The 17,125-nt window shown below is 40.3% G+C and overlaps 3 protein-coding genes and 1 long non-coding RNA gene across 8 annotated transcripts in view; 3 read left to right on the top strand and 1 right to left on the bottom strand.

The window, feature by feature from the left end:
* The window catches only part of LOC110858276 (serine-rich adhesin for platelets), a 34,197-nt gene extending 26,273 nt beyond the window's left edge, over window positions 1-7,924 (top strand). For all 4 annotated transcript variants that reach the window (XM_022106980.2, XM_022106978.2, XM_022106979.2 and 1 more), the window contains exons 7-11: window positions 3,583-3,911; window positions 4,810-4,876; window positions 4,961-5,116; window positions 6,930-7,051; window positions 7,137-7,924. In XM_022106980.2, coding sequence (XP_021962672.1) covers window positions 3,583-3,911; window positions 4,810-4,876; window positions 4,961-5,116; window positions 6,930-7,051; window positions 7,137-7,508 — 1,046 coding nt within the window. In that variant the 3' untranslated portion in view covers window positions 7,509-7,924. The remainder of the gene's footprint in view (window positions 1-3,582; window positions 3,912-4,809; window positions 4,877-4,960; window positions 5,117-6,929; window positions 7,052-7,136) is intronic.
* Window positions 7,680-10,598, bottom strand: LOC110858203 (esterase E4). The gene is made up of 7 exons (XM_022106886.2): window positions 9,963-10,598; window positions 9,730-9,870; window positions 9,496-9,661; window positions 9,039-9,409; window positions 8,457-8,961; window positions 8,245-8,374; window positions 7,680-8,158 (listed from the first exon to the last, which is right to left on the bottom strand). Exons 1-7 carry the CDS (start codon window positions 10,305-10,307, stop codon window positions 7,957-7,959), a joined length of 1,860 nt encoding a protein of 619 aa, XP_021962578.1. The 5' UTR covers window positions 10,308-10,598; the 3' UTR covers window positions 7,680-7,956.
* On the top strand, window positions 10,225-10,726 carry LOC118438383. Its single transcript, XR_004836742.1, has 3 exons — window positions 10,225-10,347; window positions 10,459-10,522; window positions 10,587-10,726. It is a non-coding gene; the product is annotated as an uncharacterized LOC118438383 (long non-coding RNA).
* A 1,135-nt stretch (window positions 10,727-11,861) lies between these two features.
* Window positions 11,862-16,803, top strand: LOC110858204. Of its 2 annotated transcripts, XM_035858527.1 has the most exons (10): window positions 11,862-11,893; window positions 11,983-12,620; window positions 12,712-13,155; window positions 13,235-13,359; window positions 13,481-13,682; window positions 13,762-14,249; window positions 14,329-14,852; window positions 14,946-15,105; window positions 15,201-15,501; window positions 15,595-16,803. In XM_035858527.1, exons 2-10 carry the CDS (start codon window positions 12,008-12,010, stop codon window positions 16,320-16,322), a joined length of 3,585 nt encoding a protein of 1,194 aa, XP_035714420.1. In that variant the 5' UTR covers window positions 11,862-11,893; window positions 11,983-12,007; the 3' UTR covers window positions 16,323-16,803. The 2 variants fall into 2 exon arrangements, with proteins under 2 accessions (XP_035714420.1, XP_021962579.1); XM_022106887.2 differs by lacking the exon at window positions 11,862-11,893 and having other exon boundaries at window positions 11,982-12,620; window positions 15,595-16,506.
* Window positions 16,804-17,125: the final 322 nt, after the last annotated feature.

The following is a 17,125-nucleotide window of genomic DNA, read 5'->3' on the forward strand; positions in this document are numbered from 1 at the left end:
GAACAAGTTTGTTGTTTTGTTTTGCAAGGAAATTGCCAAAATCGCCCACATTTCCTTCACCTAAGATAATGGGAGAAGAATAGAGGAGACTAGTGTTGTCCCATTATCATCCATAATTGTGTGTTTACTAACAAAACATTATAAACGAAAAGGACAACTCGTTTGCGTCCATACGAAGAAATACGAGGGGAGTCCAACAAACCCACGTAAAAAGTGTCACCCACCCGGCGATTACTTACTTAATATTCTGACATTCTTTTGCTGATTGTGTGTGGTGATGATGGTCGGTCATTGGTGTTTCTAGTAGATGCCAAAACAAATTTAAAAGATTGCATAATTTGGACATCTTTGCAAAATGCAAATTCTCTTGAACGTTTAATTTGGGTAAAGATAGATTAAACTAACAAACTTTCAAAAGTGGTGATACCATTTTTACCAAGAATGAGGCTGCTCCATCCTCGTTGATTGTGCAGTATTGTAATAAAGAAGGAACATAACATAACATACTGATTTTTTAGCCAGAGTTTGTTGCTGTAATAAAATGTTGGTTGTACATTTTAACTGTGCTGGGAAATAGCAAAGTGCAGTGTTATTTATTAAATAACGGGACGGGACGGAACGTACAGGGCCTCAATAATTCCTCTGATCTAGTGTTTGTTTGGTGGCAGTGAGTGGTGGATGGATGGAATGTTCGTGTGAATGGGGAGGCTCGTGTTTAATAATTAATTTTGTCAGTATAATAATTACAACCTCGTTCCGATAACAGTTGAATCCGGTTAGTTCTAGAAGTTCACGTGTGTGTTTTCCAAGAATATGCAAATGATGGGTGAAGAATCCTAAGGATTTTTGTCTCAAGTTTGACTATTAGTAAAGCAAATATGTTTTGCTGGTCGAAATCCCACCGGAGGAAGAAGGTCACCTCTACAACGGTGACAAAAACTAGGTCGTCGTCGTCTTCTTCAAAGTTGAAAGTTAGTCTGGTAAATGGTGGTTCTTTCGCGTGTGACTTTGACCTCTTATCGGGGGGCAACAATGATTCTTCGCCACTATTTCGACAGCCATCCAGTGCCAAATCGGAACTACTTCTCTTGCAAAATTACGACACTTTGGAGAATGATGACGAAGAGTTTGACCACATGAACTACAGATCCCTCTGGGGAAAAGATCTACACGAGTTTGATCGATCCAAGAGGGCACAGAGTTGTAACATTCTGAACGTGGGGGATCGTGACGACGATGACGGTGAAGTTGAACCCTTGCTTCCCACCCCACCTCCGACCCCACCCATGCGGCCGGAGGAGGAAGAACCACAAGGCCAAATTACCATCACCACCTCGTCACATTATGCCGAGGGAGAAAACTACAACACGGAGCCCAGCAATAAAGAAGGCGTGGACAACTTGGGGATCTTATTAACCCCAGAAGACGAATATGAAGAACCTCCATCCCCAATTACTAACCCAGTCTCATTCCGATTGGAACAACTCCGCGTCAACTTGGCCACAAATAAGTCAGAAATCCATGAACTAATTTCCTGTCTCAGAGCAGCAGGTTCTCCTCCCAGCACGACCACTCCTCCACAAACTAGCACCACCACGCAGACGGAAGAAATTGTCAAGGCATCAACTATTACCACCCTCGACAAGGGAACAATGACCATCACCAGTAGTGACGCTCTAAATGGGACACATTTCATCCCCCCACCATCATCATCCAGATATCCATCCTGGATCGGGGTCGGTATTCCCGTCAGCCCCAGCACGACGGAGGAAGAAGATAACTTCCACCACCACCATCACCCAAGTTTGCGACGCTGGGAGGAGCTCGACTACAGTCCAGGAGGTGAAAGTTCATCTCTGGGGTCGAGCAGTGGCGACTCCTCGCTCGTGCTGATCAATAATCTCAAAAATAGCTTAAACCTCACCTTCATTCCTGGTCGGGAAGGAGGGGGCAGTGACGGGAGTGGGAGTGCCGTCTCCAACTATGCAAGCTATGAAAGTTATCAGGAAAGAGATCCTGGTAACACGAATGGTGTTGATCATTCCTTAGGTGTGTATTATTATGATCTTTTGTTTACTTTGTGGGAAGGGGGTCGTCTTGTTAAACGATGACAATTTGTGGTATGTTGACTGATGATGAGTCTAATCAATCATATCAATCAACCCTTGTTATTAGTCAAGATGAGGGGTAGAAAGTGCATGAGTTTAATAGATACTTATGTATGCAGTTATTATTAAGGCATAATTTTTAATTGGGAATTTAAGTTTCAAACCTTTGGCGAGTAGTCGATTTCCTATTGTTTAATTTATTATCGTCCAATTTCTCTCTTTACCTTGTCGAGTTGATTTTGAATACATTGTGAGGAAGTGGAAGTAGAAGAAATAATTGTTGTAAACGATTTGATTGTTAAACTTGGTAGGTTGTTTCTTCATGAATAACGAAGGATTTATGTGTTTGCGGTGTTGTTGTAGCATGTTATAGCAAAACCACAATAAAAGTTGTTTATATTTGCTGAAATTATGAAAGGAAAGGTCTTCGCCGGCCAGTCTTTCAATTTCTGCAAGGTTAATTCTTATTAATAATACTTTAGGGTAATAAATTTGAACCCCATTTTTTCAAATTGGCAGGTTTGGGATCCCATTACTCATGATACTGCTACTTTCTCATCTCATTTAGCTACCACTAAATGGTATCTTGTTTATTTATGAGCGTGGTAAATTCTGCGAACACTTTTCTGTACTCGCATTCAGTTTCATGTATGCAATGCAAGATAATATTCTATTAATCTTTAAAGTGATTGCGAAATTTGGTATAAATGGGAGAGCACAAGCCAAAACTGAGAGCTTTTGATTAATTTTATCTACTTGCATTTTATTTTAAACAAAACGCAACAGGTTTTTTGGCTTTGCTGCATTTTCTGGTTCAACATGGCCGGTTTTTGTTTATTGTTATTATTATTATGTTATTTGGGTTTATAAAAGTTGAAGTGCAAAAAAGCTCAAATTACATTAAAAGACATGCACGATCAGTTTATGTACATAACCCACATCTAAATAACTTTATGTACTTGTGTGGGTTGGTTGGATTTGTACATAAAATGAAAACTCGTAAAAAATGATAACTCTCATCTTCCCGGAATTTGAGACACTTGGTTTGTGTGAATTGTTGTTCTGCACATTTTTTCCCCTGGGATATGGCAAATTTCACAAGTGTGCAATAATCTAGTACGTGTCTCAAAACAGGTCACATAATTAATTTAATTGAGTTAAAGTGGACACAAAGCGTAAGAAGGTGTGGTGACATTTTATGTATTCACCAACCGGAAGGGAAAAGTCAACATGTGTCCATCATTATCAAATTGTTTTCACATATGCATGTGAATAAACGCCCAGAGCGGTCAAGAATAATAATGATAATACGTAGGTGCATACACAGGTTGACAATGTGTTGGTGGTGGCGGTATCCATCATTAAATAATTGAATCACCTACATCTGCCAGCATGATAGATGACCCCATTGCAATTCTAACTCTTCTAACCCTCACCCTTAAACTTAACTAATACCACTTTTCCTTTTGTTTAGATCACAACAGAATCCCCACCTCCGGCTCTCACCCCGCACCCATCTCCAAGTCGAAAGAGGGAGTCACCACCCGGTCCCGTTCACGCCGAGATGAGAAGGATCACCATCTTGACTCAGCCACACCCACCTTGCGAGAACAGCTGGCTCGCCTTAAACAGGAGGTGGATCGACTGCAGGGGGAACATGTCGTGAAAGATGGCCAGCTCCAAGAACTGACCGCCCTGACCAACCAGACTGAGGAGGAGAGGGTCCGACTAGTCACGGAGTTGGCGGCATGCTCCAGGAAAGTCGAAGCTATGGCGATTGTGGTGCAAAATACGGTGGATAAGGTCAGTAATTTGTATTACGCAAGTTGTCAAGCCTGGTGTGAATCTGAATTTGAGAACAATGTTCAAAATGGGTCGACACTTTTTTTTCTGCGTCTGCCGTTGCAGTAATCTGGCCAAAACTTGAGTAAGATTGTCCATTTATGGGAAGTGCGTGGTGGTTGGGAGTGATATATGCATGTGTCCTATGGTGAATTGATGGTTAATTTTATGGAAATGATCTTCATGGCCAAGGTCGATTCGGAGAAGAATGAGAATGCATGGAGTCAGTTGGACAATCTTTTTCGTTTCAGAAATAGCTTTGCTGGAGATGGGCTGGGTTTTATGCACGCTATGCTAAGTCATTGGGACGATATGAAACTGCTCATCTTCATTGTTACTGTTCCGCCTCCGCGAAAAATTATGCAAAATTGTTTCTTATCAATGGAAGAAGGATTATTATTCACATTTTGTAGTCCGTCTTAATTCGTAATTGATTCATAAGTAGTTTAGTCTCCATCTGTGCTGGACAAGTAATATTTTCGGGCAGACTTGGGTAGTTGTTAGTATTTGTAGTAATTTATGGGGTGACCATGTCGAGTCTTTGGAGAATCTTTAACGCTTGGATTATGTGGCTTTTCTCACCTTTTCTGGATTGGAATGGGGGGACTGAGGTCTGGGGAAAGGTGAGTTATGGTGAAAGAAAGTTATGCAAATCCAGAGAGTGAATAGCTACAAGCAAAATATTTAGGAACCAAAACTTCCTTTTCACAAGTTGTCAAACCTTAATTTGATAAGAAATTGTGTGGTTACAAAGAATAGAAAACTCAGATAGATTCAGACCAGGTGTACATTAATCTTGTTGAATTTGGTAATTATAGGGATTATCGAAGACTATTAATAATTTTGTTATTATTTACAGAGTGACATTGCGACCAGCCACACTCACACTGCTAACCAAAGGATCTGTCAACTAGAATCGCTGCTAAGTATGTTAAAACCAGATTATCAGTTATAAAAAATATCTTGTCAATTCAACCGGGAAATTGATGCTAATCCTTCTATATCTTTAGAAAATGCGGAAAATGAACTTAAACAAGTCCCCATCCTAAAAGAAAAGTTGGACATGAACGAAGGGATGCACTTAAAGGAAATCGTCAAACATAAGCGAGCACACAAAAAGGATGTTGAGAAACTAAAATCGGAATTTTTACAACAAATTGACGAGTGTAAGTTAAACAATTTTGTTTTCATGGATTGTTTAAGTATCTACTCGTAGACATACGAGGAGGATGACTCAGTCCAGTTATTTATTCAATGTTTGGGATTTCTGTGGGATATTAGGGCGTCAGAATTACCCATTTTCCAGACAGTTTTTATATTAAAAAAAGGCAACACCATAATGGGCTATGCTCCGTCTTAGCGTAAAATATCAACATGGGCAGTTTTGTGTAATGGAATAAGCATCTCCCTCTGTAATATCATCATCTTTACATTTTTAGCTATGCAACTATCGTAGCTCACGACCAAGTATTGTTGCAAGTTATACGCATATTTAGCCATGCTCTTGTTGTAAGTTATGACTTTTGCACTGGTGGCATTTGTCCGATTCAAATCAGTTCTTAGTAAAATTGTGCATGCATGTGCCGTACTTGTCTCATTCACCATCATTCATGACTTGTTGTATGTAGAGATGGATAGATTACGATAAGATGAACACGGACCAATCGATCCTCATTTCGTTATGTTCAGGGTGTTCTTGGCAAATAACTCGTGTCCATCTTTTACTTTATGGTCACAGTCACATTCACAGTCACTCGAATCGAACTGAATTATGCACCTTGTAAAATTCTAGTTTGACATGTTTTTAACGGTCCAGTTTGTAATGCTGACTCAGAGTCATCAGCCTCTCACTACTCGTCGTATCTCTGTTCCAGTCAATAATAATGGAAAAAATGTAAAGGTTTATGAGAGGAAAAGATAAAGATGCGATGAGATAAAGCCACCCTGTAGAGCCGGTTAGGTTACTCCTTATTTTGGGTGTTGAGGAGGAACAAAGGACATTGAAGTTCCGTAAATAGAGACGTTGCATTCGTGTCGTCGTCGTTCCTTACCTTGTTAGTTGGCTGGTTATGTACTAACTGATACCACAAACAAATCCAGCTTTGCATCTAAATAATACTATACACACGAGCAATAAGTACTGTATTTCGTTTGCCTTCAGTTAATAGAAGAAGAATGCAAATGGTGAATGCATGGTCATCCGTGAATGAGTCAAGTTATGAGGTTTTTTTTGTAAATTGAATGCATGCATGTATCCTTCAGTCCAAATAATATTATCAACAGCCCACGACCGAAACCAAACATTTTCATTCCATTTGTACCAACATCATAAAGTAAACTGTATTAGCTCAAGTAGTAAGATATTGTGCATACATATGTGAATGCATGCATGGTATCTAAATACTATGCAAGTAAAGGAAGCAGGTAGCAGTCACTAAAGTAAACCTGCTAACAGACCAGGTGCCCATTATTATTATTCCCCTGCTGTACATAGTCATAAAATGTTGTAAAAGGTCCCTTCTTCATCTTATTCGTCTCTCCATGATCGTCTGGTCTCTCTCTTCCTGTTCGTTATCCAGACAAAGTTTTACAAGTGTATGTAGCCAGTTCAGTTTTAAGTGCTCGGTGGAACGGGGCATTTGTTACTGTTTGTTCCATTCCTCTGCAGTTTAATAGCTCTTTGTTATAAAGTGTAATATATTTTGACGAATAGTTAAAAAATAATTATTATTTGACGTAAAGGAAAATAGTTGAGAAAAATATTAGTTTGGTATATAGGAAATTATTTATTAAAGTATAGAGTTTAAAATGTTTGCATCGATCTGTGCCTGTTTTGGCATGAAAAAGAAGAACGATCAGAAGAAAAAGAGGAGAAAAGAGAATGAAGGTTCAGGATTAAGCTACTATAAATATTTTCAGAAATTGGATTGTATTTTTTTCATAAAATCGAAACTAACGAAATTACGTTGTTACTTACAGCTCGGTCATCGTACGAAGAAAAGTTGGTGGAACAGGAGAAAGCGCATTGCCAGGAACTGGACAGATTAAAGGAAGCTCATCGCTTAGAAATGGAAAGCTATCGCGAAAGACACATCAACATGGTAATTATATCAATTCGTTGCAAATTTACTCAGGAATTTGCCATATTTGCACCTCATTTATTGATTTTTTCAAAATAATTTGTAGAGCCCTCACGACGTTCTAATTAAGGACGTTGCCTCCATGTCTGCCGTGATAGAGATGAACAATCTGAAGATGAAGGATATGCAGACGCGAATCCAAGTGCTAACCATGAAGGAGGAAGAACTCATAAAATGTGAAAATTTAGTCAGAACGCTCTCGGCCCGAGTGGAAGATGTTGAAGCTCAATTGAATCTAAACAAAGACGAAAAGTTGTCCCTGTTGGCGAAACTAACAGAGGCCGAACTCGCCCTTGTTGATGCGGCCGGAAAGAACAAGTCTCTTGCGCAAAGTGTGGACGAACTCTCATTTAAACTGAATAACCCTGACATTGTTCCAGCGTCTCCTAGTGCGTCAAACTTCAAGGAACCTGCATGAATTGATAACTTATCCGATAATACTAGTAATAATAATAGTAAAGTGGCAGCAGATGCAGAATGAGGAGGAATATAAAGCACAGAATTACTAGGAAAAAAGATTATTTATTTTTATCTCTGCACTAGCACTACCACAGATCCCTGCTACGCCCACCCATATCTTACCCGAATATTGATTATTATACAGGTGCCCGCATTATACTTGATACAGAAAATCTAGTTAATAATTACTTAGCAAGAAATGATAAATTAATTGATTAATCGTAAGAAATGCATTATTTTGACGCTGCGTTGTTTGCCGCCATTACGAATTAAATTAATAATTACATGATAAACTGAGCAAACAAAACTTGATACTATTCTGTGACGGATAATTTCATTTTCTCAAGAAAATAAAGAAATACAGAAAAGAAAATATTACAGACTCGGATTACTTTTTTTCATTCTGATTACAACTTTAAATCGAATTCTATCACCATATTTATAAAATCCCAAAACTTTAATCGACTCCGTAGTGGTTCGACGTGGCGTTGGGGAACATCTTTCAGATACAACCAGTTGATTGCGCCCGAAATGATTTCCTTTCCCGTGAGGAGTGGCCAGGAATATGATTGCGAAGGAGGCGTGTGAATTTGGATGGGGTCCGGAATTCTACAATTTTAAGATTCTTAGATTTCCTTGATTGCTAAATATTAACAATATTATTGTTTTAAGGCTTTTAGGGAATCATGTCTCACCCCACTGTTGCAAACTTGACCCACGATTTCACAAAATGCTTGGAGATGTTTTCTAATCTCGACCCTGGCGTGAATTTTGGGTACACATCGTTATGAAACAGATATTGAAGATCGTCAGAATGGGCAATTCCTAAATTAAGCACAGTTTTCTGTTAGTACAAAAGTTGAGAAATATACACAAAAAGTAAAATATGTAGGCTTGACTAATGTACCCAATGGCTGCGTATACCCAAAACTAAAGATTGACGACCAAATCCCTTCAAACGCAAAGACTCCTGCATAAACTGGAGCCTTCTTTCCATGCAGCAACGCATACTGTTTCACTCCACTGATGACGCTGGAGTCGGAATACAAAGCGGTGAGGTTTTCCAGTGAATCCATCGTAATTTCGGCATTATTAAAGTAGAGTTCTCGAATTCGAGAGGAAATATAGGTCCGTGTGGAGGGTGAGACTGGGAGTTTGTCGTAATTTCCAAACGCCACGGGAGCCACGTCATACCAGGCAGTGTTGAGTTGGGAGAGTAGCTCGGGGGATTTGATAACAAGTGCAGAATTTCGGAGAAGCCCTTCATCCTTCGTAACGGTGAGTACGAGTGGGACCTTGGCAAAGGAACCTGATCGGAGTAGTTGGAGGGGTGGAGCGGGTAGAAAACCAGATGCTCCAGGTTCCAGTGTGGGTACGAATATTTGGGCAGGGACCTCCAGCACGTTTCCCTTCTAGATATTATTAGTTTGAGGTAATTAATCAATCTCTAACAAGTTATGTAAGTATTATCTGAGTGGGAATATTTTACCGGTATGAGCCCCTGTAACAACTCTTTCACCCCCTTCCCTCGCAAACATGCCACCATGTCCCGCACCCCTTTCGTAGTGCATCCAACTCGGTCAGCAAAAACGGCCGTAGCCAAAGCTAGGTTTTCCGTAAAATGTCGAGAAATGAGGGCGCTCCCAGATTGGGCGATCGCACTCCGAAACAAACCTCTTGACGCGGGGGCCAGCAACTGATAAGTGACTGCAGAACCACCCGCAGACTCACCAAAGATGGTGACTGCTGAAGGGTCTCCTCCAAATGCGGCAATATTGTGATGAACCCAGACTAGAGCAAGGTGTTGATCTTTTAGCCCCATGTTACCAGGTATAAGTTGGTCATGGGTGGATAAGAAACCTATCAAACAAATAATTATGTTTCAATGATTACATTATCCACAGCCCAAATTAGTAAATAAACAATATACGTTTTTTAGCAATTACCAAAAACATTTACTCGATAGTTGAACGTGACCAGGATAACGTCTTCGTCCATGAAATAGTCTGGTCCTGAATGGTCACCTCCACCGAATTGAAATCCACCCGTTTCAATGCATACCATGACGGGGAAGGGCCGTTCTTTTTTGGTTGATGCTGAGCTCAATGGAACCTACAAATAAATTGAAATTATTGAATAAAACACAATTTATATCACTCAATCTGCTATCAAATCCGTACCAACTTAGGGACAAAGACGTTAAGGAAGAGACATTCCTCTGTCCCTACGAAACGACCCCCATCGACAATCTGAGGACATCTGGGTCCAAACGAGGTCGCGTTTAGTACTCGTCCTTTCCATGGCCGAGGTGGTAATGGATCCTGATCAAACAAAGTGTAATAAGTACCAACTTGGTACTACCAAGTCGTAAAAACGGTGATAAGTATGCATTTTGAAATGAAACCATCCTCACTGTGAAACGTTGTCCCACTCTGGCGTAAGGTATTCCTTTAAACGAAGCAAAAGTTCGCCCAGCTCGAGATGTTTCGTACGATCCGACCAAACTCCCTTGAGGGATGTTGATGGTTGGTGGGGTTGCTAATTCCTGTTCATGATCACCAATAGTACTATCGTCACTAAGGCTGCTACTAATTTTGTCATTGTTATCTCGAACTGTCCTTCGATTATTAGGTTTGACAAAGGGTGACGACAATACGTTACCAGGGTCGTCGATAAATCTTTGAAAACCAAATATGGAGTGGAAATGGACCAATAATAATAAGGATGGCAAATATATCACACTTTTTGAACACCACATTATGTCCGCAGCATTAATTAATCAAGATTGGAATTGGAAGGTATTTTTACGAGTTGTCTATTCAGTTAATTCAGTATCAACTGGAAAGGTGAAAGGTGTATGTAAACAAGTCTATAAACTTTTTACTAAGAGCACATTAACATTAACGCAGCTAATGGTGAAAAATCGTGACAAAATCTTCTTGATGGATCAGTCTTGATGGATACAAAAACCAGGTATTTTTTTACGTGCCAGATAATTTATGCTGGAAATTGACTAACCAATTTTGTTCAATTATAGTCCCACCACCATTCTAAAATTAACACCGACGTCGAAAGTCTCCCCTCTCCACTTAATTTTGGAAGACACGCCGAAAAAACGATTCGACACCATCGGCGACTACGCCGCAGCAAGGAAATAATAAACTGCAACAACTCAGAAACATTCTCGGAGCACCGTTCAGAACTATTTTGAATTTCTTTAGAATTAAGAAAACGTAAATAATACTCTTCTTAGGGGTGGGTTATTCATAGCTTAATTTTACTTAATTTAAAAATGACATGAATAAAAATGCTCGGAACTGTATTCTGAAGTAGGCAAGGTGTAAATCAAGAGTTTTTGAGATTCGTCTCACGTTTGTCATATATCACGTCGTCATATCACGTCGTCATATTCATCTCACTCACAATCAATCAGCACAAAATATGTTTGTAAATTTGAGTCTCACTCAAATGGAAATTCTTATGGAATGCGGCATTTATAAAACCACCCCCACCCCCATCCACCCCCACCCCCATCCACCCCCACCCCATCCACCCCCACCCTCATCCACCCCCACCCCCACCCCATCCACCCCCACCCCCATCCACCCCCACCCCCATCCACCCCCACAATTTTTATGGGGCAACGTGAGATACCTTGGGGCAAAGTGAGATTCTATTTCATATTGGGGTATCGTTCGTAATTAGCGAGCGAAGCGAGCAGGTTAGGTTAGATCAACTAGGTACGCGGAAAGCCTGGAAGGCTGAGCTAGCAAACCTAGCTAGCTAGGCTAGATAGAACCTAGGTAGCTAGGGTAGCTAGAACCTAGCTAACTAGGCTAGATAGAACCTAGGTAGCACTTCTAGCTAGCTAACCTAGGTAGCCTTGCTAGCTAGCATAGCTACCTAGGTTAGCTAGCTGGAAGTTCTACCTAGGTTCTATCTAGCCTAGCTACCTAGGTTCTAGCTACCCTAGCTACCTAGGTTCTATCTAGCCTAGCTAGCTAGGTTTGCTAGCTCAGCCTTCCAGGCTTTCCGCGTACCTAGTTGATCTAACCTAACCTGCTCGCTTCGCTCGCTAATTACGAACGATACCCCAATATGAAATAGAATCTCACTTTGCCCCAAGGTATCTCACGTTGCCCCATAAAAATTGTGGGGGTGGATGGGGGTGGGGGTGGATGAGGGTGGGGGTGGATGGGGGTGGGGGTGGGGGTGGATGGGGTGGGGGTGGATGGGGGTGGAGGTGGGGGTGGATGGGGGTGGGGGTGGTTTTATAAATGCCGTATGGAATGCGCTCAACTCAAATCAGTTCGTCCGTTAGAAAGCCAGCAACAGTCAGGCTAGGTTCGTTTTTTGTTCGAGTTTTTGAGATATTAATTTTAATTAATTTCTAACTTTCTCCACCTTTATTATTTAAATTCAAAAACAAGTAGACAAGCAGCCATAAACTGCGAAAACATGTCTTTGGTGTTGCTTGAGCCGGACAAGCTAGATGAGGTGAAAGAGAACAAAGTAAAGTTGAAGTTTGAAGAGGAAGAGTCGATTGACGTGGACGTGGAAGTGGAGATTGAGGGCGACGAATTTTCAGGGGTCGTCGATCCTAAGGAAGAAATCCCTGACGCATCAGTTGTTCATAATGAAATGGACGCTTTCCTCAGCACTGACGACGACATTCCAATGTTCGGTGGACGAAGGAGTGATACGACGTATAAATGGAAAGGCGATGATGAAGATGACGACGGGTCAAGTTCTTCTGATTCTGGGTCTGATTACGAGTACGACGAGGGGAGGAAGTCATCGATTAAAAATAAGAAGTGGCAGGATGCAGAAGAACCGTGTTCGTCGGGCAGTCTGGGTCGCCGCCCTTCGGTTGCTGTGGGTGGAGAACGGAAGGACTTGTTAAATACCTCGTCCTACAAGCGGATGGAAAAACAAAACCATTGTCCTCCTGCAGCACCAATCAAAACAAAACTTGGTCGAAACCCGGAAGCTGAAATTGAAGACCCGAAAGAAGAAAGACTTTTTTCAGAGGCTGATGTGAAACGGGTCTGTGCTGCGCTCAAGACTAATGGTGAGTAGAGCTTATCACTGGTATATTATTTATTGGTTAAAATGTCAAGTTAATTAATTAATATTGGATTGGTTAACTATTTTTTTTGTAGAAATTATGCCTAAAGCGGATATAACCTTGCCATTGAAGAAATTTACTGGGTCTATCGTGTCGACTATGATGCGAACATTGCACATCTCCAAAGAGGCCACAATCCGTCAGTACGAGGGATTGAAGCGGATTGGTCCCCGAGTTCTGACACAATCTGGCGATGAACGAAATCAAGCGATGTCGCTGCACGAAATGAAACAATCGACACCTGTCGTCCTTAATTCAATTTTGAAAGCGGAGCATCTCGTGTACATCGCGAGCTGTGTGGATGCTAAGGCCCGGCTTGACAACAAAAAGTGGCTGATCGAGCTGGCAGACGTGTTCTTGCATAATCAAAAGTATGCAATGTTGGAATTTTGCACCAGGACCGCTGGTATTGCCCCGTTTCCATATGGGAAGAAGTCTAAGTCAATTGATTGCATCGAATTTGCGAACAAGCTGCGAGGTAGAGTAATTGTTAATCCATTATTTCTGTAATTGATGTAATGAAACTTAATGAGTTGTGATTAATTTTTAATTTTCAGAAACAAAAAACAGGATGAAGATGGATCTGTATAAGTTGGCCGGCTCGGCACAGGTCGTCGCGATGCGGATCTATGAGACAAAGGAGAATGTAGAAGCAGTACGGAAAGGGAAATATAGTCTTTTGGTGAGCAGAGAGCAGCACACGTTTTATAATATTTTGTCCACTTGATTATCAAATTAAAAAAGGGATATTTAATTAATTCAACATGAGCATGAATTAATTGTTCTTATAATTGATTCTTTAGGAAAAGTTTCAGGAATTATATCTCAGGGAGAACTTGAAAGATGCCAAATTCGATGAGATGAGCATCACTGGAATCAGAGGGGTGAAAATGATGATGGAGCCTCCCTACTTCAAAACTGAAGACGGAATGTCATTTGAATTTCCAAATGCTAATCGTAATGCTCAGAAGAACCACATGCCTTTTCCCGTGCGGAAACAAAAGTGTAAGCATATTATTCGGTATCAATGGTACTTAATGTTTATTAATAGTTAATTATTAAATTATTTGGTACTTCAATTTAGGGACGTCTAAGGATTTGAAAGCCTTAAAACAAGCTATTAAAGAATGTGTCGTTTCACAACGGATTGATGACTTAAACGGCCGTTATTCGGAGCTTTTATTGGAGTCGGACATCCGTCGAAAGGACGAACTGTGTCGAGAAGGGAAACTAGTCGATGAATTTAACCAGCCTCCTCGGAAACGAAGGCGTGGACGACCAACCAAGGAGGAAACTATGAGACGTGACAAGTATGGGATTGTTTATCCAGTCCTGTTTCGTACACCGAATCACACAGTTGCGTACGAACTGTTGCCCAAACAGCTCAGCGAGTGGAGAACCATGATGGAAAAACGCCTGCGAAACATGAACTTTGACACGTTGATGAAAGACAAAAATAACGACAATCTGGTCGATTGGTATGAGGTTTCTCTGAAAATCATGAATCGAACAAAAAAATTGCGGTCTGCTGATGATTGCAGTCGCACATACACGCATGCCATTGATCCCAAGGTAGATAATTACAGAATTAATTATTCTGTTATAATAATTTGTCATAAATCATTACATATTGTTTTGATTTAACAAATAGATTAATCACAAGAGATTGACAGCTGAACAAACCAAGCAAATTCAATATCTGAACGACGTGGAGAAGGTGCAGGACTGGGACGAGATCGCCAGACGAATCAGCGTCGATAAGAATGGTCAACCGACTCTGCCACACACAGCATTTCAGTGCATGAAACGTTACATCACACATGTGGCTCCTCCCCCAAAACCCGTGTGGACTAAAGAAATGGACGAAAAACTCAAAACAGGAATTCAAGAAAATCCGGGACATTGGCGAAAGGTTGCTGCATCGCTGAATCATGAGGGAATTACGAAAAGGGTGGCACAGGAGCGGTACAAAAAGCTGAATCCGTTCATCAAAGTGGGACCGTTTTCTCGTACGGAAGACTGCTTGTTACTTCTAACCATGCAACGTTTGAAACCTTTTCTCTGTGATGAGGGACATTTTGGCTATTTGTTGCAATATCTTCCATGGCGGTATGAAACCACTTGGCGCGACCGTGCTACCAATCTATTCAATGATTGGATTGTCCCTTGGACTTTGTGAGTCGGAAGAAACACATTTATAATAATATTTGTAGTAATTACTACATAATTATTATCATTTACAAAAATGCAATGATTTTATCTATGTAGGGCGGAAGATCGCTTATTAATGGATTTGGCTGTATCGATGAATCGCAACTGGCAAAAGATTTCTAAGCAATTTTCTTCCTTCAAGAATAGGAAAGGTTGCTTGACCCGCTTCAAAACCTTGTCCCGTAATTTGGAAGATAAGAACTCTACACTGGAAGAAGTACATAATTAATACTTGAATTTTTAAAGTTAATACTTTTTATAATTTATTTATTTATTTTGAAACCTCAAAATTTTGTACTTGACTTTGACTAGTATCACGAGGCGTATTCAATGACTCGCCACAATGTGTTCCAATATCGACACTTGCCTGAAATTGTGAGGAAGCTGACAGACGTGAAGGAGAAAACGTTGCCATCAGCCACTCCATTTTGCTTCCCAGCGAATCCTCAGCAGCCCCCAACTGAGGAACAACTACAACGTATGATGGAAATGTTTAACAGGGACATTCTACTGGCAACCATTACCTCTCTGGACAAGTACATACAAAGTCGAGATGAATACTGGGGGACTTGGAACGACAAAAATGGCGTCAAACAACGAACATTTGATCGAAGTGAGTTTAATATTCTTATTTAACCAATTGCGTAATAATACTATTTTAGTTACGTATTAGTGAGTGAATAATTGTTCCGTTTTCTCGTTGTAGGAACTTTCCGTCCTAGCAATCCTCAAAGTGTGGCATCTGCGATTCATATTCGAGGCCTCAAGTTGAAACCGAAGGAAGGTTTTGACAACTTGAACGATTTTGAGGAGGAGATCTACGTCCATTATTCACGATTTTCTCGCACAAAGTCCCTCAAGGCGGGCATCAAGCGTCCCTACCTTCCCCCCGCGTCATTTATCTACAAGTGGAAAGACGTTGAACGCATCATTGAAGAACATGATCATCTTGCCGCCTTGGAGGAAGAAGAACAAGAGGCTGGCGAAGGTGTTCCACACTGCAGCAAGAAGTGGACCCGATTGCTAAAAAACAGTAATAAAAAGGATCACGACGAAGATAGTGACGACGAGTTGGAATCAGAAACCGGTGATGATGACAGTGATGACGAAAGCGATGATTCTGAAAATTCTAATGACGAAGACGATGCTGAAAATGCCAACAATATTGATGGTGCTGACAATGCCAGCAATGAAGACGACGATGATAGTGACAACGAGGTAGATAAACTAAAATACGATGATGACGAAAGCATGCACTATGAAAGCGATGATGCTGAAAATGCAAATCATAAAAATGCTGAAAATTCCAACAATGAGGGTGCTAATAATGCCAATAACAGTGACGATTCTTCTTCTGATGAGAGTGGCTGGGTGACTGTTGAAGATGAAGATGATGAAACAATTGACGTCGACGTCGAAGGTATTTCGGACTAAGGCATTTTTAGACCAAGTCTGATTCTTCGAACGACGATTATTAATAATTATTACTAATATTCTTTTTAAAAAAACTAATTACATTATTACTTTATAATTATTAATTAACACGTTGTTATACTTTTACATACAGCTCTGTAATGTAAAAGTAATAAATTAAATTGTATTCTTATAACAAGTCAAAGCGGCATTAACAAAATTCCGAGTAGTTAACAAAACTTTGCATTAATTTCAAAATTCCGAATTAGCAACAGGACATATCAAGAATCCGTTGTAATCTTAAACAGAAACTCATTATTCATATTATAACTTCGATTTCGTTCAAATTTGTTGTAACTGTGGTCTCCAAATTTAAGCAATCGTGGAATACTAATATGGAAAATGCAATTATTTTGCAAAGTTCGACATATTGGAAAATTGGGGTTAGAAATCAAGGCAGCGGCCAAATTCTGGTCCAAAATAAATTTATGAATTTTTTCCAGTCATATTCGACCATATTTTGACGAGTTTGACACAAAACTCAAAATTAGCATAAAATTCGCACATTTTGGCTCAGATCTCGAAAACTGCTGGAGGACCATCCCAATTTTATTACGGATTTTTTATCTACTAAATATTACGCACATTTTAAGCCATCAAACTCGAAAATCGTTGGAAGCCGAAAAAAGCACTATTTCATTGTATATATTTAACCTCTTGGCTACCAATTACACACATTTGTGTAGGAAAATTATTTCTCTTGGCTACCAATAAAAATTTTGAAAATTTTACGTTGTCCGGCATTTTACAACTTGATAGATTTC

The sequence above is a fragment of the Folsomia candida genome, unplaced genomic scaffold (assembly GCF_002217175.1).
Source record: "Folsomia candida strain VU population unplaced genomic scaffold, ASM221717v1 Fcan01_Sc020, whole genome shotgun sequence".
Taxonomy (NCBI): domain Eukaryota; kingdom Metazoa; phylum Arthropoda; class Collembola; order Entomobryomorpha; family Isotomidae; genus Folsomia; species Folsomia candida.